The sequence below is a fragment of the Pagrus major genome, chromosome 2 (assembly GCF_040436345.1).
Source record: "Pagrus major chromosome 2, Pma_NU_1.0".
Taxonomy (NCBI): domain Eukaryota; kingdom Metazoa; phylum Chordata; class Actinopteri; order Spariformes; family Sparidae; genus Pagrus; species Pagrus major.
The window spans coordinates 12039143-12058076 of NC_133216.1; the positions used below are offsets into that span (position 1 = coordinate 12039143).

Genomic DNA, 18934 nt, shown 5'->3' on the forward strand with positions numbered 1-18934 from the left:
CATGAAGCAGAAAGAAGGTAAGGTATGTCATGCACAATGTTCATCTGTTACCATAGATAAATCCCTTTAAATTCAACACGTCCAAAGGTGACATCATAGTCCCATGTCAGCTACCTGCAAAAAAAACCCATTACATTATAAACAGAAACATGTCTCACTTAATGAGACTAAAAAGCTCTTATCACAGCTATCACAAGAAAAACTGTCAACTGAAAACAGTACCTTGAATCAAACCTACCCCCCTTGCACTGTGAAAGTCAACTGTTGTGAGTATTTATAATAGGTGTGAAGTGCATCAGTAACACTGATGACACAAGCAGCACACACCCACAGTTATTACTCTCTAAGGTGATGGTCTTAATAGTTTACTTATGGTATAACTGTCTTTGTTTACCATCTTATAAAGACAATATTATTTCTAGTGTGTGCATAATTTGACAAAAAGTATGGCTTATTACATCTTATTATTCTAAAGTTATTCTAACATAAAGTGTGACTGTAGACTGTACAAAAACAATATCAGAGATTTCCTGTTGTAATGAAACTCACAACTGGCACAGAGAGAGGCCCCAGGATCCTCGACAGCATTATGCCTGTTGTAGATGAGGCTGCACTCTGCAAGTTAACTGTTGATTTGATTATTTGTAATAAGTGTAAAGTGTATCAGTAAAACTGATGACACAAGCAGCACACACCCAAAGTTATTCCTCTCTAAGGTGGAAAAATAATTGAATGCTAGGAAGCGATTAGTGGTTATGAAGTAAGCAGTGGGCAAAGAGCCTCCAAACCTCAATAAATGTACCTGTGGATGTACAGATAACATGCAGCTTCAGTCTCACCACAGAATGCTTTTCAATCTCACCTATTTTTTAGTTGGTTCTGGACTTAATGCCTCAAGAAGGTCCTGGGTTCGAGACCTGGCTGGGGTCTTTCTGTTTCTGTTTGCATGTTCTTCCCATGTCTGAGGGTACCTCCCACAGTCCAAAGTTAGGTCACTCTAAATTGCCCATGGGCATTGTCCGTTGGTTGTTTGTCTCTATACATCAGCCCTGTGATGAACTGGAAACTTGTTTGCCCAATGTCAGCCCACCCCCACGTCCATCTCATCCTCATGGCCAAAAGGTAAGTGAAGCTGCTCTTGTTGACATTTTGTGAGTTGCTAATTCTCTGTCTCTGTCGGTTATTCTTGATTAACGTGAGTTATTGTAGTAAGAACATTAACTAACAGTCAATTAATAGTTAACTAATGTGTCAAGTCATCATTTGCTAATAGTTTTCATTATAGTTAAAGTTTAAATGTATATATTATTTGATAGGTAACAAAGATTCCATTAACAGTACAACAATACTAAGGATACACAAGTTAACATTAGTTAATCCAGTAATAACCATTGACTAACATTTAATGTGTCTAGTAATCTTTTACTGTTCATGCTGTTCATGTTAAATAAGGTGTTAATTTATACATCATTATTTAATATTTTTTAAGATGCTATTAATATTAGCTTATAGTAGTAAGCATTAACTAACAGGTAATTCATAGAATAATAAGCATTATGTAATGTGTCTTTTGTTGACCTTTATTACAGGTTACTTAAGGTTTTTACAAATATTGGTATATGGTTGATAAAGATGTCAATTAACATGTAGCCATGAAGCTAATCATAACTAATCCATCTTCATCGGGAGGTTTCTTTTTATAATGTGTGGGGGAAATGATGTCCACTTATCCGTCCATCCTCCAGCTTATGACTTATTTTTTAGTAAAGGCTGGGATCACTGGACACACTCCATGGCCCTAATATGGAGGTTTCCTTTTTCCTTTATCTGCTTGTAGACGTTCCTTAACGTATTGTGTGTGTTATACTGTATAAGAATTACTTAACCATTAATCGCTATTAATTTATTGTACATTAATAGATGCTGTAGTGTCGCCACAGGGCTCCTTAAGACCAGACGATGAAACCCTGATCTTCTCAATGGGTGGCACATGTTGCTACCTTATTTCATTTTCCTATTTTTCCTTGGTGGATCGTGGATGTTCAACAATGTGTTGCTGTGCCTGAATGTCTACCTGGTGGGTGATCTATAATTTATTATTGCCTTCATTTAAACTCGAAGATCATTGAGGACAGGCCCTCATTGGTTTGTGGATTCACTGTTCAGAAAATAAAATGTAAAATAAAATTTCTTCCCTTTAAGTTTTCCAGAACCAACTGAAAACTTCATGCACACTAATCACTTGCTTGCTTGTTTTTTTTACCATCATCACTCTAGAGAGGAATAACTTTGGGTGTGTGCTGCCTGTGTCATCAGTTTTACTGACACACTATACACCTATTATAAATACTCATATCAGCACTTCACTTGTGCAGAGTGCGAGGGGCGTAGGTTTGATTCAAGGTGCTACACAACACTGAAAATCAGTGTTGACACTTAGTCTTGTGATACATGTGATAAGAGCTTTTAAACCAAGTGAGACATGTTTCTGTTTATAATGTCATTTGTTTTTGCAGGTAGCTGACATGAGACTATGATGTTACATTTGGACATGTTGAATTTAACGGGATTTCTCTTTGGTATCAGCTGAACAATGTGAATGAGATACATTACCTTTTTTATGCTTCATGTACCCTATTTTTTAGGTTTGGTGTGAGTTGTGTTTAACAAATATATTGACATTCTCAATGATGCATATTCTGACATTGAGATATGTGTTAATTGTCCAGAACAGCTGGATCCATGTCTTTGTTCCTCTGGTTCCTCACTTGGAGGCCCTCCTCAGCCCTCTCCCTGCTGCTTCTCAGTGTAGTGGGCAGACAGACGGGGCTGGAGGTGGTTCAGGCGACAGTGTGCTCCCGGTGGGGTGCAACCAGAGACAAGAGCCTCTCCCAGGATGGAGATGTGATTATTGGTGGACTTTTTAATCTATATTACATACCCTCAGCTGTAGAACAGGGTTTCACCAAGCTGCCACATTATGAACCTTGCACTGGGTAAAACCTAATGCCACATGTATTGTTTTTGAATGTCTGGTAGTTATTAAGTTATACAGTATATATGATGGCAACACACAGTCTTTATTTTTTACATTGTTTGTCATGCTCATATTTATTTGTTAAAATCTGATTTAGTTCTACCAAATGTGGATTTAAAAAGTTATGAAATGTTTGTAGTACTTGTGTTTTCTTATGATAGGTCCAATATTAACAGTGTAAATGTTATCTATTTCTAAAACAAGCAGATTATGATTATAATTGAATAATTTAAATATATTAAGCTGTAATACATTTTTGTCCGTGATGATTATTTTTTATCTGATTTTTATCTGATATATCTAACTGATATTCCACTTTTTTTTGTTCATATTTTCTTTATCCTCTAGTTTAGAGTCCTTGAAAAATATATATGCAATGGCGTTTGCGGTGGAGGAAATCAATCGCAACAGCACCCTGCTGCCAGGTGTGAAGTTGGGCTACCGTATACTTGACAGCTGTTCCCGATACCCCTGGGCTCTGCAAGGTGCACTGTCAATGGTTGGAGGAGACACACACAGCTGCAACTTAACAGCTTCTACGCCTCGATCTGCAGCTTATGATCAAAAAGAAGAAACAGCAGGTATGACCTCATTTTATTAATTTAGTGCCCATTACAATGAAAACTTACATGATTATAGTATTTAAATATTGTTGTAATGTAATTACATGTCTAAAGCAGGTGGTGAGCTTGTCCCTTTGCTCATTGGTGCTTCAAGATCCACAACAGGTATAATGCTGTCTAGGATCCTGGGCCCTCTCTCTGTGCCAGTAGTGAGTTTCATGACAACAGGAAATAAATCTCTGATTAACTTTGTTTTTATACAGTCTACATCAAGAGTCTGAGAAGATTATTAAAAACATTTTGATTAAAAATAAAATTGTATTATTCCTGTATAAACCGTGTCAGAATAAAAACTCCTTCTCTTTCCCTCAGATCAGCTACTTGGCTAGCTGCCCCTGTCTTAGTGACAGGACAAAGTTTCCTAACTTCTTCAGAACAATCCCCAGTGATATTTACCAAGCCCGGGCCATGGCACAGCTGGCCATACGCTTCAACTGGACATGGATGGGAGCAGTGATAGAAAACTCGGATTATGGTCAATTGGCAATACAGGTGTATGGTTTCATTGTTTAACTGTAAATTACCTGAAAAATGTATCTCCTTGATTTGTGGTACAAATAAGATATAATTGTACAATAGTTAGTGATTTTTTTGTTTTGACTTCCATATTTCAGGTATTTCAGGAGGAGATTCAGGGGAAAGGAGTGTGTTTGGAATTCATAGAGACTCTCCGCAGAGAAACTATAGAGAGTGATGCCAGACGTGCAGCTCTCACAATGAAAGCTTCAACTGCAACAGTGATTCTGATCTTTTGCTGGTACACAGATGTAAAGAAAGTATTTCTGGAACTGGCCAAGAGAAATGTGAGTAACTGACATTGAAATTTTATTAATCAACAGAATTTTATTTTGTAAGAACAAACAGTTGTTTTTCTTATTGTCGTTGATGTCAGTGTTTTCTTATTGTAGGTGACAGACAGACAGTTTCTGGCCAGTGAGGCTTGGAGCACCAGTGATGATCTTCTTCAAGATCTTGCCATCTCTAAAGTGGCAAGTGGTGTTCTTGGTGTGGCCCTTCAAAGTTCAACAATACCTGGATTTGAAAATTATCTCAGGAGTTTGCACCCAAGTCATCGTCCTGATGATGAATTCTTCAGAGAATTCTGGCAAAAGGAGTTTGGATGCACTCCTGGAGCTGAACAATCACAAGAAACACAATCTTCATATTTCTCTTCGCCACGCAGAACATGGTCTGACCATTCATCAAATGTTTCTTCTTCATCTCGTACCAAAGAGACCCTTCTGAAAGCTTCTCTACCAGCCTGCAGTGGGACAGAGTCCTTGGAGGGAGTGCAGCATCCCTTCACTGACACCTCTCAGCTAAGGGTGGCGTATAATGTGTACCTGGCTGTTTATGCTGCAGCCCACGCCCTCCACAGCCTTCTCTCCTGCCCCAACAGAGACAGCCCTCCTGGAAACAACAGCTCCACTTGCTCCTCTCCAAAACACATCAAACCCAGAGAGGTAAATTTAAAAAAAAATGTGATTGTCATCTTATCCATAAGAAGTATGTTTGAAGAGGTTTAAATAAGTATAAATGCATTTTTTGTTGTGCATAAGTTTTTTTCAACTTTTGATGGTTTCAGCTGTTGCAGCACTTGAACAAAGTGAACGTCACCACGCCACAAGGAGAAATGTTTTATTTCCAAGGTGCCGACATTCCAGCAAAGTACGACCTCGTCAACTGGCAGAACACCCCTGAAGGGTCACTTAAACTTGTTTTGATCGGTCGTGTGGATGGGTTTGACCTCCACCTTAATGAGTCGGCTATTCAGTGGAGCACAGGATCCAATCAGGTAGTCGCATCAACAAGTTGCGTCAAGGCTACTAAAAATGATCTGTTGCAATGACTGTCTGGCTTTTTGTTTAGGTTCCTGTTTCAGTGTGCAGTGAGAGCTGCCCCCCAGGTACCCGAAAGGCCAACAGGAAAGGAGAACCTCTCTGCTGCTTTGACTGTATCCCATGTGCTGAAGGGGAGATTAGCAATACAACTGGTAAGGAAATCACTCCATTGGGCAAGTGAAATTCATGTTTGCAAGTTTAATTTTCCCATTCGTATTTCACTTTCCTTCTCCCTCTACCAGGTTCTCTTCACTGTGAGCGTTGTCCATCTGAGTTCTGGTCCAACGTTGAACAAACAGCCTGTGTCCCTCGTCAGCTGGACTTTCTTTCCTTTAATGAAACATTGGGCATTACTCTGACCACTGCAGCTGTGTCTGGTGCTGCAGTGACAACAGCTGTGTTTGTGGTGTTTATTTTCTACCACAAAACACCTATGGTAAGAACCAAGAACAATTTACCGACTGTATGCATTTGACATTGTCACGTTTGTCTCCGATAAGGTATCGCATTGTTTAAATGGCCACATCTTTGTCTGTTAATCTGATTCGCCTCTAGGTTCGAGCCAACAATTCAGAACTGAGCTTCCTGCTTCTTCTGTCTCTGAAACTCTGCTTCCTGTGCTCACTGGTCTTCATCGGTCGTCCATCAGTCTGGTCCTGTCGGTTCCAGCAGGCAGCCTTTGGGATCAGCTTTGTACTTTGTGTTTCCTGCCTCCTGGTCAAAACACTCGTAGTTCTTGCTGTTTTCCGCTCAGCTCGGCCTGGTGCTGAAACCTTGATGAAGTGGTTTGGTCCGGGCCAACAGAGAGGAAGTGTCTGCCTCTTTACTTCTATACAGGTATGAATATTGTTTATTGATTAAATCAACAGAATATTTTATTACATTTGATATTGATTAATTACACTGAAATGTGTTCACTTTTCATTCAGGTTATCATCTGTGCCATTTGGCTGTCCCTCAGCCCCCCAGAGCCTCGACGTGATCTGGGTTTCCAAGGGTCAAAGGTCACCCTGGAGTGTGCCATGGCCTCTGTGGTGGGCTTCTCTCTGGTTCTGGGCTACATTGGCCTGCTGGCCTGCACCTGCCTCCTCCTGGCCTTTCTTGCTCGGAAACTCCCTGACAACTTCAATGAGGCCAAACTGATCACCTTCAGCATGCTGATATTCTGTGCTGTCTGGGTGGCCTTTGTCCCTGCTTACGTTAGCTCTCCTGGGAAGTATGTTGTCGCTGTGGAAATTTTTGCAATCCTGGCCTCCAGTTATGGTTTACTGCTCTGTATTTTTGCCCCCAAATGTTTCATCATTCTTTTGAGGCCTGAGAAAAACACTAAGAAAAACATGATGGCCAGATAATTTCTTCCCGAGTCTGTAGTTAGGCTACTACTTAATAGCCACATACTTCCTTGTCAGCACGTTACAAAAAACTGTTCTGCAAAATAAAACAAAAAACTATATTTTCATCCTGTTTGACTCTTATTTGACTCTTAATGGTTAATTTTCAACAAATTACAAGATAACTGTATTGCAAAATAAAGCAAAAACCATCTTTGCTTTCTAGCTGTTAGACCCTTACTGGACTTTCTTAGAGGTCAATTTGCAACACATTATAACAAATAACTTTTCTTGGCTCATCCAGTACAATTTCATACTTCTAGATCACATTTCGAGTCAAGTGTAGTTTTAAATGGATTGCAGAAAAAGTGACATCAGAATAAAGTGTTATGCTCGGTTAGAAGAGTGTAGACCCAAAAGCGGACACTGAGGCAAGGAGTTGAGTACAAGGTAATTTACTGGCTGCACAAGGAATTAGTAGGTGATGATGTGAAGAGTCCCAGACTGAGTCCCTGTCTGAGAGCATGTGGGTGGAGGAGAGGTAGCTCACAGTGGAGCTGGTGGAAGCATGGCGAGTTGAGGTCACTGGAGGACACAGGCTTGAGCTGCGAGACACAGAATGTGGGGTGTACAGGTAGGGATGCGGGCAGTTTGAGGTGGACGGCAGTGGGGTTGATTATTCTATCCACCTCAAATGGGCCAACGAAGCATGGAGCCAGCTTGCGGGAAGAGGGAGATCACGGGAGGACACACCTTTTGTCCCGGTTGATATTGGGGAGCGGGGACACGAGGCGATCCGCCAGCTGCTGACTCCACCAGGTGGAACAGGTAATGGAGTCACGGGCCAACCTCCAAACCTCCTTGCACTGGGTGATATGAGTGTGGACCGAGGGAACAGCGATCTCGCCCTCCTGGGCAGAGAGAAGAGGTGGTTGATACCTGTAGGTGGCCATGAATGGGGTCATTCCGGTGGCTGAGCTGGTCAGAGAATTCTGCATGTACTCGATCCAAGGGAGGAAGGAGGATCAGGAAGTGGGATTTCGTGTGGTGACGCAGTGATTGGCGGTCTCCAGGTCTTGGTTGGCTTTCTCCGTATGACCATTTGACTGCGGATGGCAACCTGATGTTAAGCTGGAGGTGGTGCCAAACACCTTACAAAAAGCCTGCCAGACCTGAGATGTGAACTGGGGACCACGATCAGAGACAATGTCAGTGGGGAGACCATAGAGCCGGAAGACGTGTGGTCCACAATGGTAAGAATGGCGGTGTTTCCATCTGAGAAAGGAAGACTAGTGACAAAATCCACCGCCATGTGGGACCAGGGACGACTGGGAACAGGCAGAGTCCTGAGGAGACCAGCAGGGGGCGATGGGATGACTTGCTCCGGGCGCACACCACACGGGCTGCCACAAACTCCCTCACGTCCTTAGCTTGACCAGGCCACCAGAAGTGCCGGCGAAGAAATTGCAGCATCCGCCGGGGTCCGGGGTGGCAGGTGAACCTGGATGGATGGCCCCACTGTAACAACTGGATCTCCCACAGCACGAATAGGCGATTCGGTGGACCTGTACCAGGGTCGGGGTGACTGCGTTGGGCCTCTCGGACTATGGTCTCGATTTCTCAGGTGGCAGCTCCAATGATCTGGGGAAAAGGCATGATGGACTCGGGGTCAGCAGAGGGTGTGTCAAAGGAAAAAAGGCGAGAAAGGGCATCTGGTTTGCCATTTCTGGAGCCGGGATGGTAGGAAAGGGTGTAATTAAAGCGGCTTAGGAATAGAGACCAGCGGGCTTGGCGGGAGTTGAGTCTTCTGGCAGAGCGCAGGTAAGCAAAGTTCTTGTGGTCTGTCAAAATGAGAAATGGCTCCAGGGTCCCCTCCAGCCAGTGTCGCCACTCCTGGAGTGCCAGAACTACTGCCAGCAGCTCACAATTTGAGGCATCGACGGGGGCCTGAGTAAACAGTGCCTTCAGCTCCTTGAAGACTGTGTCGGCACCGGGAGACCATGTGAAAGGTGAAGCCGTGGAGGTAAGTTGGGTGAGGGGAGCCGCCACTCGGCTGTAGTCACAGATGAATCGGCGGTAAAAGTTGGAAAATCCCAGAAAACGTAACTGCTTTCGGGTGGAAGGAGTAGGCCACTGGCCCGGATCTTGGCAGGGTCCGGCTGAAGCCTCCCCTGAGCTATAACGAAGCCCAAAAAGCTCACTTCAGCAGAGTGGAACTCATATTTCTCTAGTTTTACATATAGTTCCAAGAGTCGTTGGAGCACAAGCCTTACCTGCTCGACGTGCTCGTTTAGTGTTCTGGAGAATATTAAAATATTGTCCAAATAGACGAACATAACATGGTTTAGCATGTCGTGTAGATCGTGTCATTAATGAGGGCTTGGAACACGGTTGGGGCATTTGAAAGACCGAAAGGCATCACCTGGTACTCGAAATGTCCTAGTGGGGTGTTGAACACCGTCTTCCACTCGTCCCCCTCCCGGATGCGGACAAGGTGGTAGGCGCTCTGGAGGTCCAGTTTAGTGAAAAACCGGGCATGACACAGAGGTTTGAAAGATGGGTCGATCAGGGGTAGTGGATACTTATTCTTCATGGTGATGTCATTAAGTCTTCTTCCCCAGACAGAAGAAGCCAGCCCCGAGGGGAGATGAGGAGGACTTGATTAAGCCAGAAGCCATGGAGTTATTGATGTATTCCTCCATCGACCCTATCCTGGGGCGTGACAGGTTATACAGGCGACTGGAAGGGAGCGGTGTGCCAGGGAGCAGATCAATTGCACAGTCATAAGGGTGGTGAGGGGGCAGAGACAGGGCTCGTTCCTTGCAGAACACAGTGGCTAGGTCATGGTAAACAGGTGGCACAAGAGACAAATCAGGTAGTTTGGGAGTGATGGAGCCAGACACCTTGACTGTTGTAGTGGCGAGTGGAGACAGTGAGAGTGGCAAAAAGTGCTCCAGCTGGAAATAGAGGCGGAGCACCAGTCTATATGGGGGTTGTGTACTCGTAACCAGGGGAGACCCAGTATGACTTGAGAAGAGGGTGAAGAGATGACATAGAGTTGGAGACACTCACGATGATTTCCTGAGATGATCAGAGTGATGGGTAAGGTGCGATGAGTGATAGTAGCCCAGCGCTGCCCATTTAGGGCGGTTACAGTCTTGGGGATGTTGAGAGTTTCAATGGGGATTAGAGACTGTTCAACCAGGGAGGAGTCAATGAAGCTGTCATCAGCGCTGGAGTCCACAAAAACATGAATAGGTAATGACTTACGTGACCACTGGAGAGATGCAGGTAGGTTGATTGGGGCAAGAGGGCTGGGAATAGAGGTAGTCTGGCTCACCAATGGGCCCTCCTTGTGAAAGCGTGGCGAGTTGAGACTCTGATGAGCACAGGGCAAGGCTGTTGGCCGCAGAGGTGCAGAAAGCTGGATGGCTGGTAGTTGGAGTGCCGGTGAACACTGGGCACAGAGAAAACATGAGAAATGTTAGATCTCCAGGAGAGAAATACGAAAACACTAGTAGTCTTACTGAATAATGATCTGACCGAAGCCATGTACCACATCAAAGAGACAAAATCATCTGGCAGCAGGCAGCGTGGAGAGCAGGGCTTATCAACAGGGGCTGATTGCCAACCTGCTGCAGGTGCATGTGTGTCAGCAGCTCTGGTGAATGGAAAGCTCCACCCAGCCTCTCAGTGCACCTCTGCAAGCACAACAGAAAACAAACACCAAAACACAAAATCTCTACCAAAGAATTAAGACAGTGTAGGAGATACACTAATAATAAACACTCGTTAATGGGGCACCACCTCCGTTATTTTGTCTATTTGAATAATCCGGAGGTAATTAATCAAATTCGACTGGACAAGTTTAACTTGTATCAATTTTAATCAATTTCAGATCAATTTATTCATCTCATATATGAAGCAGTGAGATTCTACACATATCCATCGGTTCTCCACATTAAAAACAAACCTGCACAGACAATGACATGCGGTTAAATATGTTTATTGACTAAATAATTCAGGTTAAATAAATGAAATGGCAATTTAAATGAATAACACAGGTAACAGGAAATGTGAAATAACTAGGTCATGGGTTATTAGTGGAATATAGGCTGATGGTGAGATCATGGGTTAGGTTGAAGCATTTAAATATTACGGTAGTAATTTTTAATACTAACGAGACCCTAACCGAATTTCTCTTAAGCTAAAAGATCAGAACCAGAGCAATATACACCATCTCATGTATCATGTGTGAATCCAGCTGTTGTGAGTGATGGAGAGCCTACTTTCTCAGCCGAGTTGCAGGGCCGCGGCAGCGGATTCCCTCGGGTGATTTGCGACTCTAGCTGGCGGTCCGATGGCCGGGGGTCAGCTCGTCCGGTATCAGTCGGTTGGGCACCTCGGTCCTTTGTCTTAGGAAGAGGGCAGCTGGTCCCGTACCGATCCGGTGCAGATCTTGGCTCAGTGCCCAGCGGGATGGTACCGCTAGCGAGCGCTGGGGGCTTGTCAAAGAGTCTGTCTTTCGTTGGAAACCGCTTGCACGGTCTCGGACACAGCAAGTTGCTGTGTCGTGATGATGATTGATAAAGATGTTCTTCTTCGTTTCTTCGAGTGGTTTTCAGGCTCTGACTTTGTAAACTAGATTTAACTTCTTGAATAAAATAACTGAGGAGGATACGTTGATCAGGCGGAACTTCCGTTGTTAGTTAATGCAAGGTAATCTAAATTAAGTTTACTTCCTCAAAAGCGAGTTACGATACTTAACGGTATAAAACAAATTAAAACAGAACTTTGTTCTGGTACAAACTTAATAAAAGAAGCTAATCAATACTGCGAAAAATATAAAGTGAGAAAAATCAACGCGTGAGCACTTCTGTTGAGATCGCTGTCTTGGAGCGTGTTTCAAAGTAAAGTAAAGAGCTTCAAAATAAGTTACAAAAGAAAAACTTAAACAAAACTTTTTAAAAACAAAACAAAAACTGTAAACAAAACTAAAACAAAACTAAACCAAAAACTCTGAACCGAGAGACGTGATCTCTCCGTTTTATTACTTGCAAATCGAGGCGTGTCTAGGCGGGGCTTACCGGCTTTTATCTCCAAGATTTAGTGGAGGTGTTAAGATTCACAGAAACTCACTGAACTAAACCGTGCTTCACCTTCTCAGTTTCTCACCATGGCTCAATAGATGTACTTTGTCTATCATGACAAGGATTATGACGTGATTAAACATTAATTATACATATTCAGCTTAATACTTGTTAAAACAAAGACATATCAGAGTCATTTACTGGTTATAACCATGAACATATTAAACAGAATATTTCTCGTCCAACTGTATCAGGACTCACCATCAGGAGGTGCTGTGGTTCCACCGAACACAGTACAGATTAAACATTAAAATTTGATTTCAGTCAATCTTAATCGTAGAGAAACGGGAGAAAGATCAATTTTATGAGCTTCTCTTACTGTTTCTTAATATGTAAGAAATAAGATTGTGAGATACTGACTTAATGGTTAATTAGAAATGGTCTGAAATCTGGAAGAATACAGAGACCATTTGGTTTGGAATGCGAGCAGATAGCATCCAGATGTGTCATAAATTTAAAGAAGACAGAGTAACAGCATAGAAAAACACGTCAGAAGGTGTCCGATGTCCACTCTGTGAATGTTTGTGGATCAGAAGTCATAGAGACAGAGAGAGAAATAGGTAGAAAGTGATCAGGCATGTTACTTAATCTGCAAATGTAAAGACATTGTATTAACACATTCTGAAGACATTCGTTCGTCCTTCCTGGTGAACTGACACAGGTAACTTCATGACCTGTGTGAGGAGGTTCTGGTCAAAGGGAAAAGAGAGTTCAGAAATGGGAGTTTAGTTGTAAATTAATTAAAACTGTCCTCATTTGAAGTCTTTATGGTCCAGGAAACACTATCCTCTCTGCCAGGAGATAAGATGGCACCCCTGTAGCCTGTAAATCGTCTTCATCCAGATGAAAGGGTTAACAAGAAACAACAGGCCTCAATATAATGCAGAGGCGATGGACAGAGGTTCCTACAACAGAATGTGACATAAAGCATCAAATGTCCCCTCCTCAGTGTGTAGCTGTGTCTCGTCTGTCCAGCCTGGTGGACCATCATCTCAGTTGCTTGCAGTGTGTACCTGCTCCTGCTAACTTTGTCGAGCAGACCATGTAGTGTCTGTGAGTCGAGGCTAATATCTGGGTGAGGGTCAGTCTCCATCATCTCACATGCAGGTTGACCTGCAATGACATGAAACATTTTTTGTAGATAAATCCACGAGGAGTCCCACAAGGTGCTGACAAGAAGGCATGTGAGCTATGCACTAATAGCCTACCTACAAACTCCACGGGACTCCTGAGAACATCAGGCCTACGAGAGACTACAATGTTGTTTGACTTTTGCTTGACCAATAATATTTGGTATTCAGGGTAAAAGAGCGTGTAATTAATGCATTTTGGATCTGATATGGCATTGCATTTTATTTCTCATTGCATGATCTTGTAAAATAGTGTGTAATAGTGTATTAGGATCTCCTATTTGGCTTTATCTTAAATTTATCTTATTAGAATTTAATTTGGTACATTGTATTTAAGTATAGGTCTAAAAAGTTATTATATATGGTTTCTAATAACAGCATGACTTAGGTATATGACTTATAATAAGGTTATTAACTGTATAACTGTTATAGTTATTGCCTTATATGATATAAATTATGGCTTACTATGTCTTATTAGATTATTAAAGATATACCTGTCTTTGTTTACTATCTAATAAAGACCATATTATTTCTAGTTTTACAACATATTAGTGTATTTCAAAATGAAGTGCGACCCAATATTATGTTGTATTAAGAAAATGGTAAATTTGAAGGATAAGCTCATATCTGGTTTTATCATGACATGACTGCGTGCCTTCACCTCAACAAAAATTTTAGAGGAGCTGCTAAACATAGCAAAAAAGTGGTGCTGAAAAAAAAAACATAAAATAGCATATTTGTTCCCTTTAAATTTTCCAGATATTGAAATGGATACTGCAGTGAGATTGAAACTGCATGTTATCTGTAAGTCCACAGGAGCGGAGTGGAGAAAACTGTGGGTGTGTGCTGCTTGTGTCATCAGTGTTACTGATACACTTTACACCCATTATAAATACTCACATCAACAGTTAACTTGCACAGTGCAAGGGGGGTGGCTTTGATTCAAGGTACTGTTTTCAAAGTTGACACTTATTCTTGTGATATTTGTGATAGGAGCTTTTAACCAAGTGAGACATGTTTCTGTTTATAATGTCATTTGTAGAAGGCAGCTGACATGAAACAATGATGTTACATTTGAACATGTTGAATTTAATGGTATTTGTATTTGGTAAAAACAATGTGAATGAGATGCTTTACCTCTTATATGCTTCATGCACTCTATTTTCAGGTTTGATGAAGAAAGTTTGATGTGAATTCTGTTTTACACAGACTGAATTTATTAAACTGATGCAATTTCTGACGTTCAGATTTTTGTTAAATATCCAGAACAGCTGCATCCATGTCTTTGTTCCTCTGGTTCCTCACTTGGAGGCCCTCCTCAGCCCTCTCCCTGCTGCTTCTCAGTGTAGTGGGCATACAGACGGGGCTGGAGGTGGTTCAGGCGACAGTGTGCTCCCGGTGGGGTGCAACCAGAGACAAGAGCCTCTCCCAGGATGGAGATGTGATTATTGGTGGACTTTTTAATCTCTATTTCAAACCTTCAGCTGTAAAGCAGGGCTACACTAAGCTGCCAAGTTATGAACCTTGCACTGGGTAAAACTTAATGACACCATGTATTGTTGATATCTGTTGATTAATATGTTGTTCATATGATGAAAGCACATTGGGTTTTTTTTTCTCTTTTTTTCCCTTTTTTCTTTTCCTTTTTGTCAATGTATTATGTTTTTGTTCAATATGATTCAATAAAAAAAAAAGATGAGGTAGAAAGTGGTTTGTGTGTTTGTTATAGTTGTCTTATTTCGATATTCATGTCCATGAAGATTATTTTATTTATTTTCTTCTTTTGGTTTATGTTGCAGTTTATTTTGTTTACTATTCTTTTCTCCTCCTGTGGTCTCAGTTTAGATATAGAGGCATTAAAATATACACATGCTATGGTGTTTGCCGTGGAGGAAATCAATCGTAACAGCACCCTGCTACCAGAAGTGAAGCTGGGCTACCATATACTTGACAGCTGTGGCAGATACCCCTGGTCTCTGCAAGGTGCACTGTCAATGGTTGGAGGAGACACACACAGCTGCAACTTAACAGCTTCTATGCCTCGATCTGCCACTTATGACCAACCAGGAGAGACAGCAGGTATGATCTGATATAACTTTGTATGCACTTAACAATTCCTATGTCCATGTTAGTTGTAAAATAACAACTTATGTGATTTTAGTAGTAAATGATTGTTGTTATGTCTAATGCTGTCAGCAGGTGGTGAGCTTGTTCCATTGCTCATTTGTGCGGCCTCATCTACAACAGGCATAATGCTGTCTAGGATCCTGGGCCCTCTCTCTGTACCAGTTGTGAGTTTCATTACAACAGTAAATAAATCTCTGATTAACTTTGTTTTTATACAATCTACACCAAGAGTTTGATAAGATTTTTAAAACATTTTGATTAAAAATAAAATGGTATTATTGCTGTATAAACAGCATCCAAATAATAATTCTGTGTCTTTCCCTCAGATCAGCTACTTGGCTAGCTGCCCCTGTCTTAGTGACAGGACAAAGTTTCCTAACTTCTTCAGAACAATCCCCAGTGATATTTACCAAGCCCGGGCCATGGCACAGCTGGCCATACGCTTCAACTGGACATGGATTGGAGCAGTGATTGTAAACAATGACTATGGTCAATTGGCAATACAGGTGTATGGTTTCATTGTTAAACTGAAAATTACCTGAAAAAGTATCTTATGTATCTCCTTGACTTGTGGTACAAATAAGATATAAGAAATGATTTTTTGTTTTGACTTCCATATTTCAGGTATTTCAGGAGGAGATTCAGGGGAAAGGAGTGTGTTTGGAATTCATCGAGGCTCTTCACAGAGAAACTATAGAGAGTGATGCCAGACGTGCAGCTCTCAAAATTAAAGCTTCAACTGCAACAGTGATTCTGATCTTTTGCTGGTACACAGATGTAAAGAAAGTATTTCTGGAACTGGCCAAGAGAAATGTGAGTAACTGGCATGAACATTTCTGTAGGCTAAAGGGTTGATCATTAAACATAGAAGCACAGTTTATAAGAACAAATAGTTGTATTTCTTATTGTAGTTTATTTCAGTGTTTTCTTATTGTAGGTGACAGACAGACAGTTTCTGGCCAGTGAGTCTTGGAGCACCAGTGATGATCTTCTTCAAGATCTTGCCATCTCTAAAGTGGCAAGTGGTGTTCTTGGTGTGGCCATTCGAAGTTCAACAATACCTGGATTTGAAAATTATCTCAGGAGTTTGCACCCAAGTCATCGTCCTGATGATGAATTCTTCAGAGAATTCTGGCAAAAGGAGTTTGGATGCACTCCTGGAGCTGAACAATCACAAGAAACACAATCTTCATATTCCTCTTCACAACTCCAAACATGGTCTGACCGTTCGTCAAATGTTTTGACTTCATCTCCTGCCAATAGATCTGTTCAGAGAGCTTCTCTACCAGCCTGCAGTGGGACAGAGTCCCTGGAGGGAGTGCAGCATCCCTTCACTGACACCTCTCAGCTAAGGGTGGCTTATAATGTGTACCTGGCTGTTTATGCTGCAGCCCACGCCCTCCACAGCCTTCTCTCCTGCCCCAACAGAGACAGCCCTCCTGGAAACAACAGCTCCACTTGCTCCTCTCCAAAAAACATCAAACCCAGAGAGGTAATCAAAAAAAATGTCATTGTCATTTTATCCATAAGACGTAGAGTAGTTTGAAAAGGTTGAAATAACTATAAATGCATTTTTTGTTGTGCATAATTTGTCTCAGCTGTTGCAGCACTTGAACAAAGTGAACGTCACCACACCACAAGGAGAAATGTTTTATTTCCAAGGTGCCGACATTCCAGCACAGTACGACCTCGTCAACTGGCAGAGCACCCCTGAAGGGTCACTTAAACTTGTTTTGATTGGTCGTGTGGACGGGTTTGACCTCCACCTTAATGAGTCAGCTATTCAGTGGAGCACAGGAACCAATCAGGTAATAACATCAACAAGTTGTGTCAAGGCTACTAAAAATGATCTGTTGCAATGACTGTCTGGCTTTTTGTTTAGGTTCCTGTTTCAGTGTGCAGTGAGAGCTGCCCCCCAGGTACCCGAAAGGCCAACAGGAAAGGAGAACCTCTCTGCTGCTTTGACTGTATCCCATGTGCTGAAGGGGAGATTAGCAATACAACTGGTGAGGAAATCACTCCACTGGGAAAGGGAAATTCATTTTTGCAAGTTTAATTTTCCAATTTGTTTTTCACTTTTCAACTCACTCTACCAGGTTCTCTTCACTGTGAGCGTTGTCCATCTGAGTTCTGGTCCAACGTTGAACAAACTGCTTGTGTCCCTCGTCAGCTGGACTTTCTTGCCTTTAATGAAACATTGGGCATTACTCTGACCACTGCAGCTGTGTCTGGTGCTGCAGTGACAACAGCTGTGTTTGTGGTGTTTATTTTCTACCACAAAACACCTATGGTAAGAACCAAGAACAATTTACAGACTGTATGCATTTGACATTGATGTCACATTTTTCTCTGATAAAACATTGCATTGTTTAAATGGCCACATCTTTGTCTGTTAATCTGATTCACCTCTAGGTTCGAGCCAACAATTCAGAACTGAGCTTCCTGCTTCTTCTGTCTCTGAAGCTCTGCTTCCTGTGCTCACTGGTCTTCATTGGTCGTCCATCAGTCTGGTCCTGTCAGTTCCAGCAGGCAGCCTTTGGGATCAGCTTTGTACTTTGTGTTTCCTGCCTCCTGGTCAAAACCCTCGTAGTTCTTGCTGTTTTCCGCTCAGCTCGGCCTGGTGCTGAAACCTTGATGAAGTGGTTTGGTCCGGGCCAACAGAGAGGAAGTGTCTGCCTCTTTACTTCTATACAGGTATGAATATTGTTTATTGATTAAATCAACAGAATATTTTATTACATTTGATATTGATTAATAACACTGAAACGTGTTCACTTTTCATTCAGGTTATCATCTGTGCCATATGGCTGTCCCTCAGCCCCCCAGAGCCTCGACGTGATCTGGGTTTCCAAGGGTCAAAGGTCACCCTGGAGTGTGCCATGGTCTCTGTGGTGGGCTTTTCTCTGGTTCTGGGCTACATCGGCCTGCTGGCCTGCACCTGCCTCCTCTTGGCCTTTCTTGCTCGAAACCTCCCTGACAACTTCAATGAGGCCAAACTGATCACCTTCAGCATGCTGATATTCTGTGCTGTCTGGGTGGCCTTTGTTCCTGCTTACGTTAGCTCTCCTGGGAAGTATGTTGTCGCTGTGGAAATTTTTGCAATCCTGGCCTCCAGCTATGGTTTACTGCTCTGTATTTTTGCCCCCAAATGTTTCATCATTCTTTTGAGGCCTGAGAGAAACACTAAGAAAAACATGATGGCCAGATAATTTCTTCCCGAGTCTGTAGTTAGGCTACTAGTAAATAGCCACATACTTCCTTGTTAGCACCTTATTAGACTTTCTTTGAAGTTAATTTGTGACATGTTACAAAAAACACTGTTCTGCAAAATAAAACAAAAAACTATATTTTCATCCTGTTTGACTCTTATTTGACTATCTTAAAGTTTAATTATCAACAAATTACAAGATAACGGTGTTGCAAAATAAAGCAAACACCATCTTTGTATTCTAGCTGTTAGACCCTCACTAGACTTTCTTAGAGGTCAATTTGCAACACATTATAACAGACCACTTTTTTGGCTGGTACAGTACAATTTCATACTTCTGGCACACATTTTGAGTCAAGTGTTGTTTTAAATGGATGGCAGAAAAAGTGACAACAGAATAAAGCATCAAATGTCCCGTCCTCAGTGTGTAGCCTCATGTGTCCAGCCTGGTGGACCATCATCTCAGCTGCTTGCAGCGTGTACCTGC

General features: G+C 42.1%; 2 protein-coding genes across 2 annotated transcripts; both read left to right on the forward strand.

Moving 5' to 3' along the window:
- The first annotated feature begins 1078 nt into the window (after positions 1 to 1078).
- On the forward strand, positions 1079 to 6853 carry LOC141012673 (extracellular calcium-sensing receptor-like). Its single transcript, XM_073486209.1, has 13 exons — positions 1079 to 1122; positions 2730 to 2861; positions 3386 to 3522; positions 3718 to 3809; positions 3973 to 4152; positions 4275 to 4463; positions 4569 to 4782; positions 4921 to 5123; positions 5246 to 5455; positions 5530 to 5653; positions 5744 to 5937; positions 6057 to 6338; positions 6431 to 6853. The coding sequence occupies exons 1-13, from the start codon at positions 1079 to 1081 to the stop codon at positions 6851 to 6853; spliced, it is 2424 nt and encodes an 807-aa protein (XP_073342310.1).
- A 7538-nt stretch (positions 6854 to 14391) lies between these two features.
- LOC141012682 (extracellular calcium-sensing receptor-like) lies at positions 14392 to 18448 on the forward strand. The gene is made up of 12 exons (XM_073486221.1): positions 14392 to 14645; positions 14953 to 15095; positions 15312 to 15403; positions 15566 to 15745; positions 15864 to 16052; positions 16177 to 16390; positions 16529 to 16731; positions 16838 to 17047; positions 17122 to 17245; positions 17336 to 17529; positions 17652 to 17933; positions 18026 to 18448. Exons 1-12 carry the CDS (start codon positions 14392 to 14394, stop codon positions 18446 to 18448), a joined length of 2508 nt encoding a protein of 835 aa, XP_073342322.1.
- The last annotated feature ends 486 nt before the right edge of the window (positions 18449 to 18934 follow it).